Genomic DNA, 23,149 nt, shown 5'->3' with positions numbered 1-23,149 from the left:
CATGCGCAGGTCTGGGACCGCGTGCTCACCGGCCCCCTCCCATTCTTGCAGAGTCAACCCATGGCGCTAGGAGGCGCGCCGCGGAGTCCTATTCTGAGACAGACGCCCAGGTGGCTACCCATTGCCAGGCAGCAAGGCCAGAGGACTCCGTGCAGCACGGTGCTGTTGTTCCTTTGTCGGGGTGCAGGAGTGATGGGTTGGCCTTATCTGCCCTTGCGGGAGGCAGCGGGTATTTCTATATATCCGATTCAATTTGACAGAAAAAATGTCGATTACTAGAAATCACTGTACTAAGTATTGAGGACACAAAGTTGAGTTCACTGTGGAGTAGAGGCAGTGGACAAGACAACGGAGAATCAGGATAAAAAGCGTGGTACCTATATGATAGTGATGGCATGAGGTGTGCTGGAACTACGGAGGAAGGGGGAGGAGAGTGTCCAGAAGTCTTCCTGAAAAAGTGGATTGCTGGACTGAACCCTTAAAAGACGGTAGACTTTACCCAGGCAGAGAGGAGGGTGCTGTGAAGAAGGGAAAACGCACTGTGGCTGCAGAGTAAAGGGTACTGATTAGAGGTGATGCTGGAGAGGTAAACAGAGGCAACCCGCTCAAGACATCTGGGCTTCCTGAAAACAGCAAGGAACCACTGAAGGATCTTAAGCAGGATTTATGTATCTTTTTCACCGAACTGCAAATTCCAGGAGCCCAGTAACATTGTCTCTTTTTTCTTCTTCACATTATTTATCCAGGGCCTAACCCAGTGCATGATACATAGAAAATGTTCAGTAAACATCTGAAGAATAAATGGGATGATCAGATATGCAGAAACATCACTTGTCAATAATGTGGAAAACGTGTGAGAAATAAATGCTGAAAAAATTAAGACAGTAGCCACGGAGAAAGGCACAGATTAAAGAGATACTGTTTTAAGGGATGATGCCTTTGATAAGCAGAAGTTATCGATGATAACTCCATAAATTTGACCTGGGCAAGAGTGCATGTTACTATTCTGCACCTAATAGAGGAAATTCAGGTAGAGAGCAGTTAGGGAGTCAGAAAAAGATAATATTATGCTGAGCTTGCTTTTCTTGGGAAACTTCCAACTCTCCCACCCATGTTCTTCTGGCCACTGTTCTTTGACTTCAGAGGTGTTTCATTACCTTAACTCCTCTTCATCGTTATCTGCCTAATGCATTGCTGCTATACTCACCTAACACTTTGGCTTGGTAAAACTGGCAGTGTCCAGCTTGTGATGGGCTTAGTTGCATTATCACTAGAGTTACATGGCCAGACTCTTAGTCTCTCCTGGGCCCAGTGCATGCCAGGGGCTGCTTTTCAAATTACTTACTATCAAAGGAATGGCCTTGCTCCAGATCCCTGAGGTTCTGCACTGTGCTGCACCTGTTAAGGTTGCTTAAGACTTCACACAGCATCTTTATCTTCCAGGGACACTAGCCACATTGGATCTGCTGAGACACAAGGTCAGATAGCAAGACAGTTTGCATCCCAGCAGGGACTTGCTACAGAGCTCTGTCTTGCTAGGGATCCACTCAAATTGGCAGCTGTATTCCCAAGTGTATATTCTATCTCCAAAAGCTAAAGAGGCCCAGTAGGTGGTCTGCCATTTTGCTCTTAATAGGAATTGCAAGATGCAGGAACTTGTCTTTCACCTTACAGAGGTTGTCCTAGCACACCCCAGACCTTTAGACCCATAAAACCTTTACAAATGTAGGACTGTAATTTGTAGAGTTAAACTGTACAATTTAATTCCACCATCTGGTTTATATGGTTTATACAGTTTAACTTCCACCGTCTGGTATGGATGTACCTATCATGGTATTGAGGGCAGCATGTCTCAGAGGTGCATAGAAACACCTGGGGAATATGAAATGCAGATTTTGATTCAAAAAGTCTGAGACGGATCCCAAGATTGGGCATCACTGGTTCCAATTTTTTAATCTTCCCTTTACCCACATCCTTTGCCATATGACTTTGAAGTTTTACAAAATTCTGTCCATCCTCATTATTTATGGGTTTTGCATTTTGAACTCCTTGCTAAAATTTATTGGTAATTTCCAAATCTGTACTTAAAGAGTTCTCATGGTCACTCACAAATATTCACAGGGTGGCAAAAAATTTTAGTTCCCAGCCAAGGTTGAGCAAGGTGATACTCTGCCTTCTTCTTGCAGCTCTTATACTGGAAACAGGTGTCCTCTCGATGGTCTGTTTAATGCTCATTTTCCCATTTTTGAGATTTTTGTCAGTTAATTCAATGTTTAAAATAGCCCCCAAGCATAGTGCTTAACTGCTATTTAGTGATCCCAAGTCCAAGAAGGCTTTCATGTGCCTTACAGAGAAAATACAAGTATTAGATAAGGTTTGTTCAGGTTTTCACTTACAGTGCTGTTGGCTGTAATTCAGTGCTAATGAATCAACAATATATATTACATAAGGTTTTTTAAAATAGAAATGCACATAAAACAAGGTTATGTATTGATTATCTAATGAAAATATTGTGACCACAGGCTCACAGAAACCTAACCCATACTTCCCCTAGAAGCAATGATTTAGTATTTGCTAATTCAGTGTTCACAGCAACTAGATCATCAGCTAAAACATTGTGCATCCCCTTCTTATGAGTATGCACAATATCATCACAGAAGATTTTATTAAATATTTTACAGTTTTCAGTTAAATATAGTGGCATGCCTATGCATAGTGTCATAGTGTCATGCCACTTATTTACATAAATCCATGCACTTTTAGTACCTTTAGCATGGACAGTATAATTTTGATGGTTGTCAAAGCATGTAAAGGTTTATCGCTATTTCCTACCTGACTAAGCATATAGTTACATTTTGCAGCAACTGCTGAATCATACATCTTTGGAAATTTAATAGCTTCTATTCAAAGACAGCAGGAAGTTTTTGGCAAATTAACGTTTGATGCCTTAACAAGAGTACTTGTGACTCAAAAACTGTTCTTTCATCCTAATACAGTTTTTTCTTATATTCTGAGGGATTTGGTGATTTCTCCAACCTTAAAGTGAAATAAGCAACTTGACTAACTTATCTACTCAAAGCTATCCACCATTTTTAGAAATTGTAAATTATTTGGTTGCTTTGCAAGAATACACAGAATTGTGGCTATTCCTCCAATAGTCCATATTTGCCTCACCAGTACAAGTTTGCAACCTGTTGTTCTGTTTTCATGCTTATTTCCATACCCAGTAACTTTTTGTTATGCCAAATTACACCATAGTCTTTTAAAAGACATTTTAAATGTCAATATTTTAAAATTTTATTTTTTAATTTTTAGGGATACTTAGTAGGTATATATATTGATGGGGTACATGAAAGGCATACAGAGTGAACTAAGCACATCATGGAGAATGGGGTATCCATCCCCTCAAGCATTTATCCTTTGAGTTACACTCCAATTACACTCCTTAAGTTATTTTAAAAATGTACTATTGAGTTATTATTGACTATAGTCACCCTATTGTGCTATAAATGGCAATTAAACATAGTAAATATAGAGCAAACAATACTCATAACTCTGTAGAAGTGTAGAAGAGCTATGAAGAAGTTCATGCATGCACCCGCAAAAACAACTGAGTCATGACTGCTGCCCTGGTTAACCGTCACTTTAAGAAGCCATCTGAGGCCAGGCTCAATGGCTCACGCCTGTAATTCTAGCACTTTGAGAGGCCGAGGCGGGCAGATCACGAAGTCAGGAGATCGAGACCATCCTGGCTAACACGGTGAAACTCCGTCTCTACTAAAAATACAGAAAATGAGCTATGTGTGGTGGTGGGCGTCTGTAGTCCCAGTTACTTGGGAGGCTGAGGCAGGAGAATGGTGTGAACCCAGGAGGCGGAGCTCACAGTGAGCCGAGATCCTGCCACTGCACTCCAGCCTGGGCGACAGAGCAAGACTCCGTCTCAAAAATACAAATGAAAATAAATAAATAAATAAATAAGAAACCATCTGATGTGATGTTCACTATAATTCCTGATGTAAATATGAAAAAATACTTATCTAAGAATTGATGAAATTTGCTATTTGTACAACACCTGATTTAAGTTTGTCATCACAGTTGTAACCAGCCCAGGGAATCTTTCAGGTTCAGGACCCACCTAACTGCCCTTAGGGCTATGGGGTTGTGGGGGTCAGTCTCTCTGTATACCTATAACTCATTCATGGCACTTCACCTTAACTACTCACTATCTTATATTACTTATCTTAATAGCAGTATGTCCAGCTTTCTTCCTGCTGCATGTGTTCGTATCCTGTCATCTGCCTTGAGTGTATGTTGTATTGCCAAACTATCACTCCTAAACGTGGCCTTTTGGCAGTGCTTGAAAACATACCAAAGCCTTACATAATTAGGCCTTGTCTGTCCTCAGAATGAACTCATTCTCCACACTTGATCAGAAATCATGACTATCTAGCTGTGTTTCTCTAAACCAGGCACTTAACCTACTTAGGTCTTTTTTTTTTTTTTTTGGAGACAGAGTCTCACTTGGTCACCCAGGCTGGAAGACAGTAGAGCAATCTTGGCTCATGGCAACCTCCGCCTCCCAGATTCAAGCAATTCTAGTGCCTCAGCCTCCCAACAGGTGTGCGCCACCATGCCCGGCTAATTTTTTGTATTTTATTTTATTTCTGAGACAAAGTCTCACTCTGTCGCCTAGGCTGGAATGCAGTAGTGCGATCTCTGCTCACTGCAACCTCTGCCTCCTGAGTTTAAGCAATTATCCTGTCTCAACCTCCAGATTAGCTGGGATTACAGGCATGCGCCACCACACCTGGCTAATTTTTGCATTTTTAGTAGAGACGGGGTTTCACCATGTTGGCCAGGATAGCCTCAAACTCCTGACCTCAAGTGATGCACCCGCCTCAACCTCCCAAAGTACTGGGATTACAGGCGTAAGCCACCATGCCTAGCTGGTCTCATTTTTTTTTTTAACGCTACATTCTTCAGCCTTTAAGCCGAAGGTTGAAAACTATGTCTTGAAGCTTTCAAATGTGTGAAGTAGACAGGAGAAATGAAAGAGTGATGTAAGGACTGTGACAACTGGATGACATAAAACTTTTCTAAGTGCATTCTCATTTGGAGTTTCTGATATAGATTGTTTTCTGTTTTGTTTTGTTTTTTAATCATTTGAGTAGGCCAAATTTGGCCCACAGGCTAAAAATTTTAAGTCTCACTTTAAACTCTAAAACCTCTATGATTCTAGGATTAGTGATCATGCTTATTCCTGGTTCTGCATCTTACTGATGCTGCTTATTTATTACCTCACCCCCCGCCCCCACCACCACCACCACCACAACACACACAGAATCACTCATCTTCTTGAATAGCCGGGAGTACAAATAAAACAGCCAATTAGCAGAAAGTAGCTGAGGAGCGTTTCAGCAGCTACACTGGGAGTTTGGAATCTCTCCAGAGCTCTCGGAAATTAGATTGCAAATTGTAAATTAATACCAGACTGCTTTAAGTTTTACTTATTAGCTAGGTGATGTTGCTTACCATTCCTGAACCTCAGTTTTCTCACCTTTAAAATAGAGATAATGTATGATCTACATAACTTATAGGGTTCTTTGGAGTATTGAATATTGTGCTGATGACAATAGCTCCTAGGATTTATCAGCACTTACTATGTTCAGAACGTTTGCTACATGCTTTACATACAAGATCTCATTTATCCCTTAATAAAAACCTTGTGGGACAAATACTGATAGCCCTATTTTTAAAACTAAGAAAGCTGATGCTCAGAAAGGCCAACTTGAAGGATGTCACACAGCTGAGCAGTAGAAGGATTTAGATTCAGGCCTAGGTGACTGTCAAGATCGCAGCACTCATTGTTATGCTTTACTCTCTCAAATTTCTACTGCTGCTATAACAAATTACCACACATTTAGTGGCTTAAAACAACACCAATGTATATCTTATGGTCTGAAGTTCAGAAGTCTGAAATAGGGCTCACTGGACTAAAATCACAGTATTGACAGGGCTGTGTGCCTTCTGGAAACTATTTGGGATATATAAGGGAGAATCCATTTTCTTTCCTATTCCAGCTGTTTTCTTTTCTTTCAAACTTATATTAGGTTAAGAGGATACATGTATAGGTTTGTTACATGGGTAAACTGTGTGTCAAGGGGGCTCAGTGTACAGATTATTTCATCACCCAGGTAATGAGCATAGTACTGGATAGGTCGTTTTTCAATCCTTGCCTTCCTCCCACTCTCTACCCTCAAGTAGGCCCCAGTGTGTGTTCCCTTCTTTATGTTCATGTATACTCAGTGTTTAGCTCCCACTTATAAGTGAGAACGTGCATTTGTTTTTCTGTTTCTGCATTAATTTGCTTAGGATAATGGCCTTCAGTCCATCCATGTTGCTGCAAAGGACATGATTTTGTTCTCTTTTATGGCTGCATAGGATTCCATGGTGTATATATTCATTTTCTTTAATCAAGTACACCACTGATGGGCCTCTAGGTTGATTCCATGTCTTTGCTAATGTGCCCATTCTAGCTTCTAGAAGCAACCTTCCTTCTTTGGCTCTTGGCCTCCTTCTGTCTTCAAAACCAGCAAAGGCTGGCTGAGTCTCTCACATGGAATCTATCACTCTAACATACTCCCTTTCTCTCTCTGACTCTAACTCCTCTGCCTCTACTTTTCATCTTTAAGGACCCTGTGAATATATTGGACTCATCTGAGTAATCCAATAAACTCTCCTCCTTTTAAAGTCTGCTAATTAGCAACCTTAATTCCCCCTTTTTATGTAATTGTGAAAGTTGTTAAGAATCATAATGGAGTCACTTGTGTTAAAAATTAAAAAAAGGTCCAGGTGCAGTCGCTCACGCCTGTAATCCCAGTACTTTGGGAGGCTGGGGTAGGTGGATCACCTGAAGTCAGGAGTTTGAGACCAGATGGACCAATATGGTGAAACCCTGTCTGTACTAAAAATACAAAATTAGCCAGGCATGGTGGTGCCTGCCTATAATTCCAGCTACTTGAGAGGCTAAGGCAGGAGAATCACTTGAACTCAGGAGGCAGAGGTTGCAGTGAGCCAAGACCGCACCATTGCATTCCAGCCCGGGCAACAAGAGCAAAACTCTGTATCAAAAAAAGGAAAAGAAACCTTGACAAATAGAGCTGGGGAAGGCCATGAGAGAGCTTTCATGCATAAATGCCAGATAACAAAAACTATCACAAAAGACTCTGCCAAAACAACAACCTTGCACAAAGGCCGTTGCACCCTTACACAAAAAATATATTTGCAAGGTCATCTGCCCAGCAACTGCCTGGCCAGCCGCTGACTGGCACCACTCTTGTTATTAATACTTGTAGACAAGGATTATTATCACAAAACAATTATGTAATCCTCCTAATTTTTCCATTAAAAACCTTTGTCTTCCTTTACCTCCTTGAATATGCACATAGTTTACTATGGCATATGTATTTCCACTGCAGTGCCCTATGCGCGAATAAATATTTTCTTTTAGAGAGCCTCTGTTATTTAAACATGCAACATAACATATTCATAAATTCTGGGTATTAGAAAGTAACATATTTGGGGGGGCCATTAGTCTGCATACCATATCCATTGACTACACAGGACAGTGCATTGTAATACAGTATAGTAAATATGTTGAGTGCACATTTATTTTGTTTCCCTAGTATATTTTCATCCAAGCTTTGTTGCATCATTCTCACCTCCATCTCCTATAGAGCATGTCTTTTCACCCCTTTTGCCTCCAGTGACTCTACCAATCACACAATTCTACCCCTTATGAACACAGCAGACAGCATGGGCAAAAATAATAACACATCACTCCAGACCCAGTAGTAGTCCAAGCAGATCAACTAGAGTCCTTCTCTGAGAATTGAGATGGATGGGCAGCTTCCTCTTTCTCCTTGGATCATGAGTCATAAGGCTGTGAACCCAGAGATGTTGGTGGTCATATGTCTATATATACACACTACTCTCCAACAACGTATGGTGAAGCTGAAGAGACCGAAGCCAGCAGACAGGCAGAAAGCTGGACCACAACTGAGAAGCGGAGATGGGGCACTTTTACTATTCAAACCTCACAATTCTGTTGACCCTGCAGCTGGCTCCACCACTACGTGTCAGAGGCTGCCTCTGTGAGACAATAATTTCTGCTACTTTGCTTAGACTAGCTCGAGTTAGAATTTCAGTTGACTCTTGAACAACATGGGTTTGAACTGTGCTGATATTTTTTTTTAAAACAACCACAGATCAAAGTTGCTATACTCCTGGGATGCTAAACCCACAAATAGGGAGGCAGAATTTTCCTACACTCAAGTTCAGCAGGACAGACTGCAGGACTTGAGTATATGCAGATTTTGGTACATTGTCATCTGCCTTAATTGGTCCTGGAGCCAATCTCCTGAGTATACTGAGGGACAACTGCATATCACTTGGCACAAAAAAGCCTTAAAATAAACACTTAAATTGAAGCATTGCCTGCTTCCTGAGTATCAATTTCGTTTTCTACATTACACCATAATGCTCATGAGATCAGAGTTTATGCCATAGTTCTATGGATTTCTTCCTATGCATGTGATAGTACTAGGCTTACTGTAAGAGCTCCAAAAATATTTTACAACATATGCTCTACTTATATGTCATTACATAAAAATAAAACAAAATTATACTCATGCATTTTTAATATTAGCATTTTTGACTCTATTCATAACATCTGTGTTTTCCAACTGCGAAGTTTGTGTAAGTGATCTCTTTTAAGATGGAGGTCTGAAACATAAACAGTTTATCACATGTGTTGCTGGAGTAACAATTGGCAGAGATTGCCCTACACTCTAATGACATTTTACTCTCCCCAAATCAGATCGATAGGTTTTTGAAGTGCACTCATGTTGAATTAGAACAATAATAAACAGTTTTTAAAGAAATGCATGAAAAATAAAAAGAAATAACAAAAATTACCTTTTAAAATACATATCTTTTCACCTTTTTGAAGCATTTTTACAAAGTTAAGGGGTGTGTGTGTGTGTGTGTGTGTGTGTGTGTATTTACCACCCCCTTACCATGATGACAACAAGAACTCAAGAAAAAGATTTCCTGGGGCTGGGCATGGTGACTCATGCCTGTAATGGGAGGCCGAGGTGGGTGGATTGCCTGAGCTCAGGTGTTCAAGATCAGCCTGGGCAACATGGTAAAACCGCATCTCTACTAAAATACAAAAAAACAGCTGGGCATGGTGGCATGCGCCTGTAATCCCAGCTACTTGGGAGGCGGAGGCAGAATCGCTTGAAGCTGGAAGTTGGAGGTTGCAGTGAGGTGAGATCGCACCACTGCTTTCCAGCCTGGGCAACAGAGCGAGACTCTGTCTCAAAAAAAAGAAAAAAAGATTTCCTTTTTTTTGGCAAAATGAACCAATGCACTGACCAGCTGGATGCACCACAGTGTTCTGTCTTTTCATCTGACTTCCTTAGAGAAGAAATCATCTGATTCATTCAGGGACTATCCTCCCAAGCTAATTAGTACATTTAATCACGTCCAATAACTTTGAGTCAGTGGGGGTTTCTGTTTGTTTGTTGTTCGTTTTTTGGCCTAGTATCTGAGTGCTACATGCCAGGGACATTTTTAGGTGTTTAACAGGCATTAACTAATGTAATTCTCCAACAACCTATGAGAGTATTTGAGGTAAGTATTATTCTAAAAATGCCCTCCTCCAAAGATTTCCATCTTGATTACTCATTGAAACAGTAATTTAGGTATTGATCTGAAGGGACTTTACAAACATAATTAAAAGTTATGTACCTTAAGATAGAAAGAGGCCAGGTACGGTGGCTCATGGCTGTACTTTGGGAGGCCAGTACTTTGGGAAGCCAAGGCCCGAGGTGGGTGGATTACTTGAGGACAGGAGTTCCAGATCAGCCTCTCCAACATGGAGAGACCCCATCTCTACTAAAAATACGAAAGTTAGCCAGGCATGATGATACATGTCTGTAATCTCAGCTACTCAAAAAGGCTGAGGCAGGAGAATTGTTTGAACCTGGGAGGCAGAGGTTGCAGTGAGCTTAGATTGTGCCACTGTACTCCAGCCTGGGTGACAGAGTGAGACTCTGTCTCAAAAAAAAAAAAAAAAAAAAAAAAAGTTATTCTTAATTATTTGGTTATACCTGATCTAATAATTATTTCAGCCCTTAAAAATGAGAATTTTTTCAGGCTAGAGTCAGAGAGATGTGGCAAAAGAAGGAACAGGAACAGGAGAGATCATACAGAAAGCGAGATGAGAGAGATTTAAAGTGTGAGGAGGACTTGACCTGCCCTTCCTGGTTTCGAAGATGGAGGAAGGAGCCACAAGCCAAGGAACGCAGATGGCCTCTAGGAGCTGGGAATCCCCATCTGAAAGCCAGCAAGGAAACTGCACAGAACTGAGCTCTGCCAACAAGCTGAATGAGCTTGAAAGCAGATCCGCACCCCCGCCCCCGTCCTTCACCCAAACCCCACCACCCCCGAACCTTCATTGAGGAACACAGTCCTGATGACCCTTTACCGGTGCAGTTCTAGATTAGAGGAGACTAAAGAGACATGATCACCAAATTCAAGACGACCCTTTGATTAGATTCTGTTTGTGGATGGGGTAGGGAGTAACTTTAAAGAATGTTGTTGAAACAAGTGGGGAAATTTTAATTTGGCCTATTAGAGAATAGTATTTTATCAATGTTAAATTTCCTGAATGTGATAGTTGAATTGTGGTTATTTAGAAGAATGTCCTAGTTCTTAGGAGACAACATGTTCAAGCATCTAGGAGAGAAGTATCATCCTTAATATAAGCCGATATAAAGCAAATGTGTACAATGCGAACAGTTGGTGAATCTAGATGAAGGGTATATAGGTGTTCACTGAATTATTTTTTGCAATTTTTCTGAAAAAAAAATTTCAAAATAAAAAGTTGGCGGGAAATAAAAATCACTGTGGATACTTTGTGTAGCATGGATTTGACGTCAATAGGAAAGAAGTGGAAAGACAAGATGAGAAGGTATTCCGCAGCCAGACTGAGGGGTGGGATGCAAGAGGAACAGCAGGGATAATGGAAAGCATCCCCCGCCCACAGCTAGGCCGGCGAAGTAGCTCATCCTATAACTGTGGTTCCCACAGGCTTCCCTCGCAGGGCCGGGGGTGTGGTCGCCCAGCGGCTTTCGAATTTGGTTGGGATTGAGGACTGGTGCTTCGGGATGCTTTGCCCCGCCCGGCTCCAGATTGGAAGAGCCCACGTGTCAGTGTTAGATGGGGAAAGCGGCATCATAAATTTAATTAGCGCTTCTCTTCTCAAAGTATCTCCCAAATCTTTGGCCTTTTTCCATAACATAATTTTCTTTTAGGTCAATGTCTCTTTAAAATTGATGTTTAATTAAGAAAAAGTGTGAGTCATATAAAGATGCTTTTTTTTAGCTTCCCCCGCTACGTCCGCCCCATGCGCCAGGCCGCGAGAGGCAGGACGTGGAAGCGGAAGCGCTAGTCGGGGGCGTTCTCTCGAGTCCGGGGCGCAAGTAGCCGACGCTGCCCATGGAGGCGTGTAGCGAGCCGCCGCTGGATGCTAAGTCAGAGGTGAGTACCAACCTGGAAGGAGAGCGGGCAGCGAGCAAGAAAGATGTTTCTCTAAATTGTGTTTGTGCTTCCGTTTCAGGTCACCAACCAGGTGAGTGAGCGACGGCCCCGCCCTGTCCTCCGCCGGCCCGCCTCCCACGGCCGCGAGACCGTGCCACCCTGAGCCTTCCCCAGGTCTCCCCGAGTCTTGTGTCCGGGAGCCGGTAACCTTCAGTCCGCCTCCCTGCGTTGCTCCTTCTCCTTTGCACCTGAGCCGGTAGCCGTTGCCATTATAATGAAAGCTCCTCTTCCCCACCCCGCACTAGCCCAAAGAATGCAGATCAGGGATTGTTGGGCTTTGATTAGGCGTCATTTATTCGAAGCTAGGAACACCGTATGTTAAAGTGTGATGGATATAGAAGAAGTTATGAAAATTTTCAGAGATAGCGTCGCAAACATTTTCTTAGTCTCTAAAAAATGTTATTTTTGAAGATGAAGTATAGCATTTTAGCCTTTTAGAGTATGCATTTATAATGCTAGGAATATGAATTTCACTTTTAAAGTATATGTTAGCCCCATTTCCTTTTCAAGTGCTGCTGTGCTGTTTTTTTTTTTTTTTTTTTTTTTTCTGAGACGGAGTCTCGCTGTGTCTCCCAGGCTGGAGTGCAGTGGCGTGATCTCGGCTCACTGCAAGCTCCGCCTCCCGGGTTCACGCCATTCTCCCGCCTCAGCCTCCCAAGTAGCTGAGACTACAGGCGCCCGCCACCACGCCCGGCTAGTTTTTTGTATTTTTAGTAGAGACGGGGTTTCACCATGTTAGCCAGGATAGTCTCGATCTCCTGACCTCGTGATCCACCCGCCTCGGCCTCCCAAAGTGCTGGGATTACAGGCTTGAGCCACCGCGCCCGGCCTGCTGTGCTGTTTTAGCTAATAAACTATTTGTAGGCAACTAATGTATAACACTTCCCAGAATAGGAATACTAAAACTAGAGTATTTTTAGGCCAGGAGTTACCCAATTCCATACAAAATGTAAGAAAGGGATGAGATAAGAAATAATTAGAATACAGGGGCTGAGAGAGGTGCCCATTGACTGCTCTCTGTCATTTTTCTCTAACTGACTTTGCTTTTGAGGATTCCTGGGAAGTAGGGGAAGTCAGCTGTCAACCGTCTTACCTGGCTTTGCTTAGTTATATGACTTAGTGCATTTTGAGTCGATCTTTCGTAAGTCATTTTATCCATTCTCTTACGTTAAGTTTTGTATTTAAGATATTCTGAAACAGAATTATACTAATTATGGGGTTTTTTAAGTTGAACTCTTTTTGGCTTAAACACAAATTTATTATCTTCTAGTTCTGGAGGTCAGAAGTCCTAAACTAGTCGTACGGGGCTAAAATCAAGGTATCTGCAGGGCTGTGTTCCGTCTGAGGCAGTAGGGGAGATTGTTTCCTCCTTGGCTTGTGGCCTCTGCTTCCATCTTCAAAGCACATCATTCCAGCCTCTGCTTCCATTGTCACATTGCCTTCTGACTCTGACCCTTTTTCCTCCCTCTTATAAGGACCGTTTCGATTACATTTGGCCCACCTGGATAATCCAGGAAAATCTCCGCATCTCCAAGTCCTTAATTTTGTCACATCTACCAATACTGTTTTGTTGCCTAAGGTAACATATTCATAGATTTTGAGGACTAGCATGTGGACATATTTGGGAGGGCCATTATTCAGGCTACTGCACATCCTTCTATACAGTCATTCACAGATTATGAGTGTTTGCATAGAAAAAGCCAAGATCATTTACAAACAGGTTATTAGATTTAATGTGAGAGTTCAGCAAGGTGATTCCATTGTTGAATGTTATTTAGTTCAGACAAAAAGAGTTGGAAAATAAAATTTTAAAGATGTCATTTACAACACGAAGAAACTATAGGCCGGGCATGGTGGCTCACGACTGTAAGCTCAGGGCTTTGGGAGGATTGCTTGAGGCCAGCAGTTTGAGACCAGAGTGGGCAACATAGCAAGATCTTATCTCGATAAAAATAAAAAAATTAATCAGGTGTGGAGGCACAGACCTGTAGTGCTAGCTACTCAGGAGGCTGAGACGAGAAGATCTCCTGAGCCCAGGAGTTTGAGGCAGCAGTGAGCTTTAATTACACCACTGCAGTCCAGCCTGAGTGACAGAGTGAGACTCCATCTCTTAAAGAAAAATTACAGAGTACCTTGCAATAAATCTAACAAAAGATATTTAAAAATTTTATGAAGAAAATTACAAAAAGTGGTAGACTTTTACTTTGTGGTCCAGCTCATAAAGAGCTTGGAAGTCATCACCCTGTCCTAGCAACAAGGAAAAGCTGAACAAACTGAAAAATGAACAACTTCTCTTGGATCTGTCAGAGAAGCGCGATCACAGAGTGAATTGCCGTCCCCCGAATTGGTGAGACAGACTGCGAAGACAGAGAACCACAACTTAGAGCAGAAGCTCCACAGAAACCAATGCCTGAACTGAAATTGATGGATTGCTGCAGGCTCCCATCTCTCCCTCACACCTGACATACAGTCATATCAGCATATTGTTTTCTCTCGCTCTAAATTCACCACCTCTTGCTGCCACCTGGGTTCAAGCCGCCATTCTCTTTCCTGGAATGCTGCAGTAGCCTGGTAACAGGGTCACCCAACTTTCTTAAACTTTGTGCCTCACCAGGCAGTCTGGATGAGCTTTTTGTAATCCAAGTTAGACCAGGTATCTCTGCTACTCAGAGCTTTTTAAGAGATTCTTGTCACACTGGAAAAAAGTCGTAGGTATTTACTGTGGCCTACAGGGCCCTTTGAAGATGGATTCCTTATCTCTTACCACTCTTCCTAGCTCATGCCCCTCCAGCTGCCTGGGCCTCATTGTTCCCTGAACACACCAAGCATGCTTCTCCCTCAGTCCAGAATGTTCTTTTCTCCAGATCCTGTGGCTTTTTCTTCATTTTATTAGAGTCTCTTTCTGTTCAAAAGCCACATGAAAGATGTCTTCCCAGGTTCTATCTAAATAGCCTTTCTTGTCACCCTGTCACCTTACCCTGCATTTTGTCACACCATAATGCTACCATTTCATTATCCTTTTGTTTATTGTCTGCCTTCCCCCCTAGAATTCTGAAGGTCAGGAACTATGCTTTATTTTTGACTTCCCTAATGCTTAGAATATAGTATTGCTTAGTATATACTGAATAGTGAGGTCTCCCTCCCTTACTCGAAACATATAGGAATTGCCAATTTTATAGATAGTTTTTATAGTCATGTTTTTATATTACTAGTAACTTCAGCCTCCACATCAATTTTTAGTGTGACGACAGCTAATTTGTTTACCTTTTTATATATTTACTTCCTGATTATTCTTTTTACTTCTGGATGTTTTTATATTTTCTTTTTTACTACTAGCTTTTTGTTTCTTTATATGTTTTCCTTTTTCAATACTTCATCATACAGTAATTTTGGGGCTGCCATACATTGTTTCATTCTTAACATTCTTCATAGTGGTAAGTGTTCTCTGTTCTGATTTTTTCTTTTATATTCTTATATTTTTAAAATCTTTGCAGTTCACTCCTACTTAAGATGAAACCACAATTATTAGAAGGTTTGCTTTCATTTTGCATTTAAATGTTGAGGTTAGAATTTTGGAAATTATCTCATAAACCTAGTCCTAGCTTTCTTTCAATTGTGAAGACTGACTTTGCACGGTGTCTTGATGGCAGGTCTCCCTGTTTCCTCACCTGACAATTTCACTGTTTTAAGAGTCAGTGGAACTCAGCATTGCACGCCTTCTTTGCTTTTCTGCTTGAAATCTTCTAGTTTTATTTCAGATTCTGAGAAACAAATAGGCACCTTTTTACTCTGCCACTTTCATGTGGATGGTAAAAATGGAACTTCTTCCATCAAGGAGTTGTAGAGTCTAAATACCGTTAAGAATAAGAAATTGCTTACTTATTTCTTACTCAAACATTTAGGGGAGAGAAGCCCAGGTAGAAGAATCGCTTGAACCCAGAAGGTCTAGGCTACAGTGAGTCATGTTCATGCCACTGCACTCCAGTCTGAGCAACAGCCTGAGATCCTATCTGGAAAAAAAAAAAGGAAAATGAATTCGAGGTTCAATTTTTGGATGTCACTATTGAACTGGAATTAAAACTCTCTACTCATGAACTCTGCTGAATTCTGTTTTTGGATTTTTAACCTATTTCTGAACATTCCTGTTGAGATATCCCTAGTATCATCTCATAATGATACTTTCGGACTGGATACCTCAGCATTCTCCCAGTTATCCAAGGTCAGATTTTTATAATTTTCTATGAACAACTATAGTTGTATCTTGTAGGCAATCATCAAGACCTAGCAATACATCTTTCTTATGATCGGTTTAGTCCTACTTGTCACCAGCTTAGTTCAGGCACTTATATAACTTCAGACTTGGATTATTATGTTCTGCTGCCACCAGATGAATCTCTCTCTTTTTTTTTTTTTCCAGAGTTGGGGGTCTCGCTCTGCTGCCCAGGCTGGAGTGCACTGGCATGCTCACAGCTCACTGCAGCCTTGACCTCCTGGGCTCAGGTGATCCTCCCACTTCATTCTCCCAAGTAGCTGGGACTTATAGGTGTGCCCTACCACACCTGGCTACTTTTTGTACTTTTGTAGTTTTTGTAGAGACAGGGCTGTTGCCCAGGCTGGTCTGGAACCCCTGCACTCAAGTGATCCACCTGCCTTTGCCTTCCAGAATGCTGGAATTACAGGTGTGAGCCACCATGTCCAGCTTGAATATCCATTAATCAATATTTTGATATCATTCTCTCTATTGAAAAACTTTCAGTGAGTCCCCAATGCCTACAGGGAAAGTTTAAGTGACTTAATGTGATAAGTTTTCCATAGGAAGATAAAGGATATAAAAGTACTGTGGAAACCTCTGAAAGCTCAATTTGCAAGGAATTACTGGCTTTTTGATCACTTTTGTCAACTTTATTTTTCATATTTCCTTACAAGAGCCGTCTACTTTAAGATAGATAAATGTTCTATCCCTAAGCCAAATTTTGACTCTTTTCATCTGTAATTGGTTCCACCCAATATTTATTAAGCATGTATTCTTTGCTAGGTGTGCATTTATGGTATATATAAATAAAACACATTTTTCTCTCAATTCCTGTTCTGTTTATTCTTCAAAATGGAGCTTAAAGCCTTCTGTAAAGCTTTCCCTTAACTCCCTAGGCTACAATAAAGTCTTCCTTTCAACCAGAAATGTACTCACTCACTTATATTGCTCTCTCTGGAGTATATATGCAAAAAGTGCACAAAATATGGACAGTTAATGAATTATCTAAAAGTGAACACTCATGTAACCACAAGCAAAAGTCAATAAATGGAGTGTTACCAGTCCCCCAGAAGCCCACCACATGCTCCTCTTCAATCAGTGCCCACTTCTCTCCACCCCAAGAGGATAGGCATATTCTTCTCTTTATAGTTTTACCACCTCTTTCTCAAGTTTAAGTGAACAGAATCATAACTTTTGGCCTTGTTTTAACATTTTTGGTTTTACGTGTAACTGAAGTTCATTTTCATTGCTGTGTAGCATTTCATTTATCCATTTTATTTCTGATGAACATTTGGGTTTTCAGTTTAGGGCTATTACGAATAAAGCTGCTAGGGACATTTTCATATATGTATCCTGTGTACACATTCACAAGTTTTTCTAAGTTCTGTCCCTAGTAGAATTTGGATCACAGTATGCGTAGCTTCAGTTTTACTAGCTAAAGTCAGTTCTTTAATAGATTGGCCCAGTCTATACTTTCACCAGCAGCATGTGACACTTCCCATTGCCTCACGTCCTTCCTTGTCAATACTTGGAATTTTCAGACTTAAATTTTTGCCATTTTGGTAGCTGTGTAGTGGTATCTAATTGTGGCTTTAATTCCTTGTTTCTTAAGGTGAGCACATTTTCATAGGTTTATTAGAAATTTGTAGTTATTTTGTGATTTGCCTTTCTCTATTTTTATATGGAGAACTTTTCTTTAAAATGAATTTATACAATCTTTTTACTTATAAAAGATGTTAACCTTTTGTCAGCACCAGCTTGGACTTAATGCTGTAGGAGATTGGTGCAAAGCAAGTCTGAGATAGGAGGAATTTTTGGTCCCCCTTTTATAAAAATGGGAGATTTACAAATGCCTTCCCCTATTCCATACCCCAAAAGTCCTAAAATAGAAGATGGGTTATATAACTTCCATGGTTGATTGAGGCATACATGGGAACCATTCCATTTCTTTTCCTCACCATAGTCCTTAAGCTCAAATACTACATTAGTGTAAATAGTGATAAGGTGGTTTGGATTTCATCAGTGTTTGTGATAGATATGTGGTAGGATACATGGTGGGATTTACAAAAATCCTAACTTTTACAAGAAGAAATGTATTAACAAGTGAAGATTTTTGCCCAGTGAGCATTAGTTTTAAAGAAAAAGGTATCAGTCAGTGAGCAAGTGCTTTTTGAGTGCCTGCTATGTATCAGGCTAAGCTTTGGAAACAAGACAGACAGTATTTTATCCCTGTGTTTTATGTTTTAGAGTCATGTTTTTGAGGTACTATTAGCAGCTGCATGTTTTATGCCATGGCATCATTTAGCAGTCATTGACAGGAATTAGATTAAAAAGTATTGAGGCAACCAGTAGTCACTAAGCATGTCATCTTTGGAGTCAAACAGACTGGTTTCAGTTGATTCCAGAAATGTGTGACCTTATGCACATTACCTAAGCTCTCTGAAGTTGGCTTTTGTCATCTACAAAGTGGAAACAATAACCTATAATGTTACGTTGATTCAGTAAGGTATTTAATACATGTAAACTGCATAGCACATCACCCAGGGCGTATATCTGTCATGAACACTGATGAAATCCAAAATTACCTTATCACTATACATGCTAATGTAAGGCTTGAGCATGGAACAGCGAAGCGAACTAAAAGATACTCCAAGCCTGTTAAAGGAAACCAGTACTGCCACATCTTCCTTCCACTTCCATTATACATTGGAGGGGAGATTTTATTTTCCCCCACTTTTTGCTTTTTTCCATTTTTAACTACAATGGTGTTTTCTAACTGTGTTTATATCCCTTATTACCTCTCCATTTTTTCATTTGATTATTGTTCCTCTAGCAATATTAAAATGAAGATACTTTCTTTAAATATGACCAACGTTGAAACTAAAAGTTGAGTATGAGTGCAGTAAAATTGAATAAATATCTGCATTCCAGGTAATGTTACTACTAATGTATTATTCTGTCTTATTAAAGCTTGTAGATTTTCAGTGGAAACTGGGTATGGCTGTGAGCTCAGACACTTGCAGATCTCTTAAGTATCCTTATGTTGCAGTGATGCTAAAAGTGGCAGATCATTCAGGCCAAGTAAAGACCAAGTGCTTTGAAATGACGATTCCACAGTTTCAGGTTTGTGATTTAACTCATCCAGTTTTAGCTCATTTTTTCTGTAATTGTCGTATAAAAAGATATATACAATTTTTCTTTGGGAAAACTTTAATGGTTTTTATTTGTAAATTGATGTGCTTTACGTTTACTAGTAGTATATGCAAGAGATGTGAATTTGTCTCCTTTGGGAATTTGATAAATTATTTTCAATATAATGTGCTGAATTTGTGTACTGTGCCATTTGATCACTTGAAAAGTACTCCTCTGAGTATATTTAGGAAATTTTTATCTTCAATGGCAGGATATTTACTTTGCATTTAAATGTTTTATTCTTATTCCTTTGGGCTTAATGTTCAAGAATGTTAAGCTAAATGAATCTTTGAATAGCACTGACCCTGAATTTTCTAACTAATAATGTTTACAAAAGGCAGGTCAGAGCAAGTGAACTTGTTGCCTGGCTCTATCAGCTAGGGACTTAAGTAACTCAGTAGTTTAGAGTTATGTTACCATATTATCATTCTACCTCTTTTCTGTAACCAAGGGGGAGTAAGGGTCGTGGTGGGGAGGGCTATAAATCAGGTTTTCTTTTTGTGTTTTTTTGAGACGGAGTCTCGCCCTGCCACCCAGGCTGGAGTGCGGTGGCACCATCTTGGCTCACTGCAAGCTCCGCCTCCTGGGTTCACGCCATTCTCCTGCCTCAGCCTCCTGAGTAGCTGGGACTACAGGCGTCTGACACCACACCTGGCTAATTTTTTTGTATTTTTGGTAGAGACGGGGTTTCACTGCGTTAGCCAGGATGGTCTCGATCTCCTGACTTCGTGATCCACCTGCCTTGGCATCCCAAAGTGCTGGGATTACAGGCGTGAGCCACCGCGCCCGGCCAGGTTTTCTTTTAAATGTACATACTGAAGATATTTTGTCATGAATTTAACTGTCCTGTACAGTTTTGTTTTTGTTTGTTTGGTTTGTTCCTTTTGGTATGAATAGGTAAGAATCTATTATTAGCACTTACACTAGTACTAACTTAGTACTTACACTTAGTACTTATAACAGCAGTTAGTACTCTAAAAGTCAAAGCAACCATCGTGAATGAAATGGAAATAAAAAGTGATTCTTCATAAAACAAACTAAAATTATATTGGTCCTAGGCTTCCTTTTAAATAAAACTCTTTCATATACCACTTTATGGTACTTTTGATTTCTACTTTTATAAACTATATTTTAAATAATTTCTTTCCCTTTCTTTTTTTCCTTTTTTGAGACACAGTTTCACTCTTGTTGCCCAGGCTGGAGTGCAATGGCGTGATCTCGGCTCACTGCAACCTCCGCCTCCCGGTTCAAGTGGTTCTCCTGCCTCAGCTTCCTGAGTAGCTGGGACTGCAAGCACGTACCACCACGCCCAGCTAATTTTTGTATTTTTAGTAGAGATGAGGTTTCACCATGTTGGCCAGGCTGGTCTGAAACTCCTGACCTCAGTTGATCTGTCTGCCTCAGCCTCCCAAAGTGCTGGGATTACAGGTTTGAGTCACCGTGCTCAGCTTGATTTCTTTATTTAAAATAGATATCCCTGCTTTGAAACAAAAATAATGTTCACAAATTTAACATTATTAGTGTTGATTTGTGTCTTGGAACTGAGACTCAGTGAAAAGGAAATGTATATTGTGATATGGGAATGACATTCAACTAAATATGAAGACTCAGTCAATTTCAAGAGAGAATATACGTTTTGGTTTTTTTTTGTAATTCACAGTGCTGGCCTAATTCTTACTATTCTGTGCAGCATTTGTGCTATCCTAATTCCACCTTTAGAAATTTTTTCTCATAGGGAAAAAAAGCACAAATGGATTAATTTTTTCCACAGCTTTATTGAGGTACAGTTGACAAAATTGTGTATTTCGAAGGTTTCACAATGTGATGATTTGATAAACATACACATTTTGTAATGATTACCATAGTCACGCTAATTAACACATCCACCTCCACACACAGTTACCTTTTTTGGGGGACAGAGTGTGTGTGTGTTGAGGGCATGTAAAATCTTTTTTTAGCAAATTTCAACTAAACAATACAGTATTATTAACTGTAGTCACCATATTGTACATTAGATCTCAGACTTACTTATTTTATAACCAAAAGTTTGTACCTTTTTACTAACATTTCCCCATTGACCCCAGCCTCTGCTCCTGGCAACCTCCAGTCTCCTTTCTGCTTCTGTGAGTTTGACTTTTTTAGATTCCACATAAGTGACATGATGCAGTATTAGCCTTTCTGTGTCTGGCTTATTTCACTTTGCATAATGTCCTCCAGATTCATCCATGTTGTTGCAAATGGCAGGATTTCCTTCTTTTTTTATGGCTGTGTGATATTCCATTATGTGTGTATGTATACACATACATAGTATATACATATATACATACATTATAAACATATTAAATATAAATATACACAAAAACATTTTCATTAGAGGCAACTCTTTTAAAGAGAGTTTTTACATGGGTTAAAACTGACCACAAGATAACCTGTTAATCACATTACATGACTGAGAGCTAAGGAACATTCTTTGAGCTTTTAATTTATATCTGTTTGGTAACTAAAATTTTGAACATCAATACATATTTTTAAAGAAATAGTTACACTTTGCTTCGTTCTGTGACAAATTTGCATATAAATTAAAACAATACAAATCCTCTTAAGTAGCAAAATAAAAAATTAAGACCAAATAAGAAGGAAAATGCAGATGTGTAAATCATTAGACGGTATCCTGATTGCTAAGGTTAAGTTTCAAATTTGTCTCCTAGCTTCCTGGTAGGTACAGGAGAAGACAGAAGAACAATTCGCCTGATTCCTTTCTTACCTGAGATGTAAAAGAAGATGACTTCTATAGGAGAACCATTATACCAGCTTAATTTTTAAATGACAGAGAAATAAGCTCTACCATTTAAGCCATTGCTAATGTTGGATCTCTCTTCTAGTAATTGAACCCATAATCTTAAATGAGACAGCCCCTACCACACTGAAATGCAGTTCTTTACTAGATTGAAAGTGTTTTGAGGCCTGGAACCAACCTGTTATTTTTGTTTTTTTTTCAGTGTCTAGGACAGTGCTGAGTATTTAATAAATCTGGTGTGATCTTAAAAGGACTTTCTCATGTGCTTTTTGAAAAGTTTAGTCATGAGATAATTATCCAACTCTACAGTAGTATTTTTGCTTGCACTACCAAATTACACCTGTTTATTTCTTACAGCAACCTTCAGTAATTGAGAATGTAACATTAAAATGCAAACTGAATATGTTATATAATCTCTGGTAGTCAGATATAATTAAAATAACTATTTAAATATCTTCTAAAAGCAAAATTAATATTATTTTCCCCATTTCTCTCTAGAATTTCTACAGACAGTTCAAGGAAATTGCTGCAGTTATTGAAACGGTGTGAAGACGGATTCTTTGGTTGATAAATTGCTATCATTCTAAAGTCATGGACTTCACTTTCTGCCACGAAACCACATAAGGATGGAACATTTATTGAATGAAAAATGCACTTTTGTTTTTCCATTTTTTTAAATAATAAAAATCAGATAAACAGGAATTGGGTAGTGGTAATCAATGCACAACTTTGTGAACGTGCTTTATAAAAGTGACTGAATTAGACACTTTAAAGGGTGTACTTGGTGATAATGTGAATGATATAATCAGACTAACATTTGAATCATTGCTATTGGAGGCAGCACAAATTTATGTGTTACAACAGTAGTGTAAAAACTTGTACTGGATGGAACCCATTTTATAAACAATCGAGTCATATATAAATATATATATAAATCAGAAAAGTAGTATTTGATTAGGATAACTTGACAAATTCAATTGTATAGCCATCACTTTTATAACGGCAGTCAGAAGAGTGAGGCTTCTTTTTTCAAACAGTTGTAATCAGATTAAGATTGACCATTGCTCCTTTACACAGTATTAGCCTAGCATTCAATTTTTTCTGGTATTAATGGTTGTAGAAAGTTCAAATACATACACAGAGTTGGAAAGACAAGTTTTAGTCTGAGTTTTGTACGACTGAGTTAACCTGTTAGCACAAGTTATTGCATTAGATGATCTCTCTTGAATTTAAATATATAA

The 23,149-nt window shown here is 39.8% G+C and overlaps 1 protein-coding gene across 4 annotated transcripts; it reads left to right on the top strand.

Annotated features, from left to right (window-relative positions):
• The first annotated feature begins 58 nt into the window (after positions 1-58).
• On the top strand, positions 59-22,610 carry COMMD6 (COMM domain containing 6). Of its 4 annotated transcripts, none has more exons than XM_025364752.1 (5): positions 10,589-10,639; positions 11,452-11,607; positions 11,687-11,698; positions 18,890-19,042; positions 22,407-22,610. In XM_025364752.1, exons 2-5 carry the CDS (start codon positions 11,566-11,568, stop codon positions 22,455-22,457), a joined length of 258 nt encoding a protein of 85 aa, XP_025220537.1. In that variant the 5' UTR covers positions 10,589-10,639; positions 11,452-11,565; the 3' UTR covers positions 22,458-22,610. The 4 variants fall into 4 exon arrangements, with proteins under 4 accessions (XP_025220534.1, XP_025220537.1, XP_025220536.1 ...); XM_025364751.1 differs by lacking the exon at positions 10,589-10,639 and adding an exon at positions 21,196-21,234 and having other exon boundaries at positions 11,506-11,607; XM_025364749.1 differs by lacking the exons at positions 10,589-10,639; positions 11,452-11,607; positions 11,687-11,698 and adding an exon at positions 59-159.
• The last annotated feature ends 539 nt before the right edge of the window (positions 22,611-23,149 follow it).

Source organism: Theropithecus gelada, chromosome 17 (genome assembly GCF_003255815.1).
Source record: "Theropithecus gelada isolate Dixy chromosome 17, Tgel_1.0, whole genome shotgun sequence".
Classification (NCBI taxonomy): Eukaryota; Metazoa; Chordata; class Mammalia; order Primates; family Cercopithecidae; genus Theropithecus; species Theropithecus gelada.
The sequence above is the reverse complement of the archived record's forward strand: the minus strand, read 5'-3'. Positions and strand labels throughout refer to the sequence as shown.

Coding starts and splice junctions, on each gene's coding strand:
- COMMD6 (XM_025364749.1), top strand. CDS start 61: ATGGCGCTAGGAGGCGCGCCGCGGAGTCCTATTCTGAGACAGACGCCC. Junction 160..18,889: donor AGAGGACTCCGTGCAGCACG/GTGCTGTTGTTC, acceptor GTCTTATTAAAG/CTTGTAGATTTTCAGTGGAA. Junction 19,043..22,406: donor TGACGATTCCACAGTTTCAG/GTTTGTGATTTA, acceptor ATTTCTCTCTAG/AATTTCTACAGACAGTTCAA.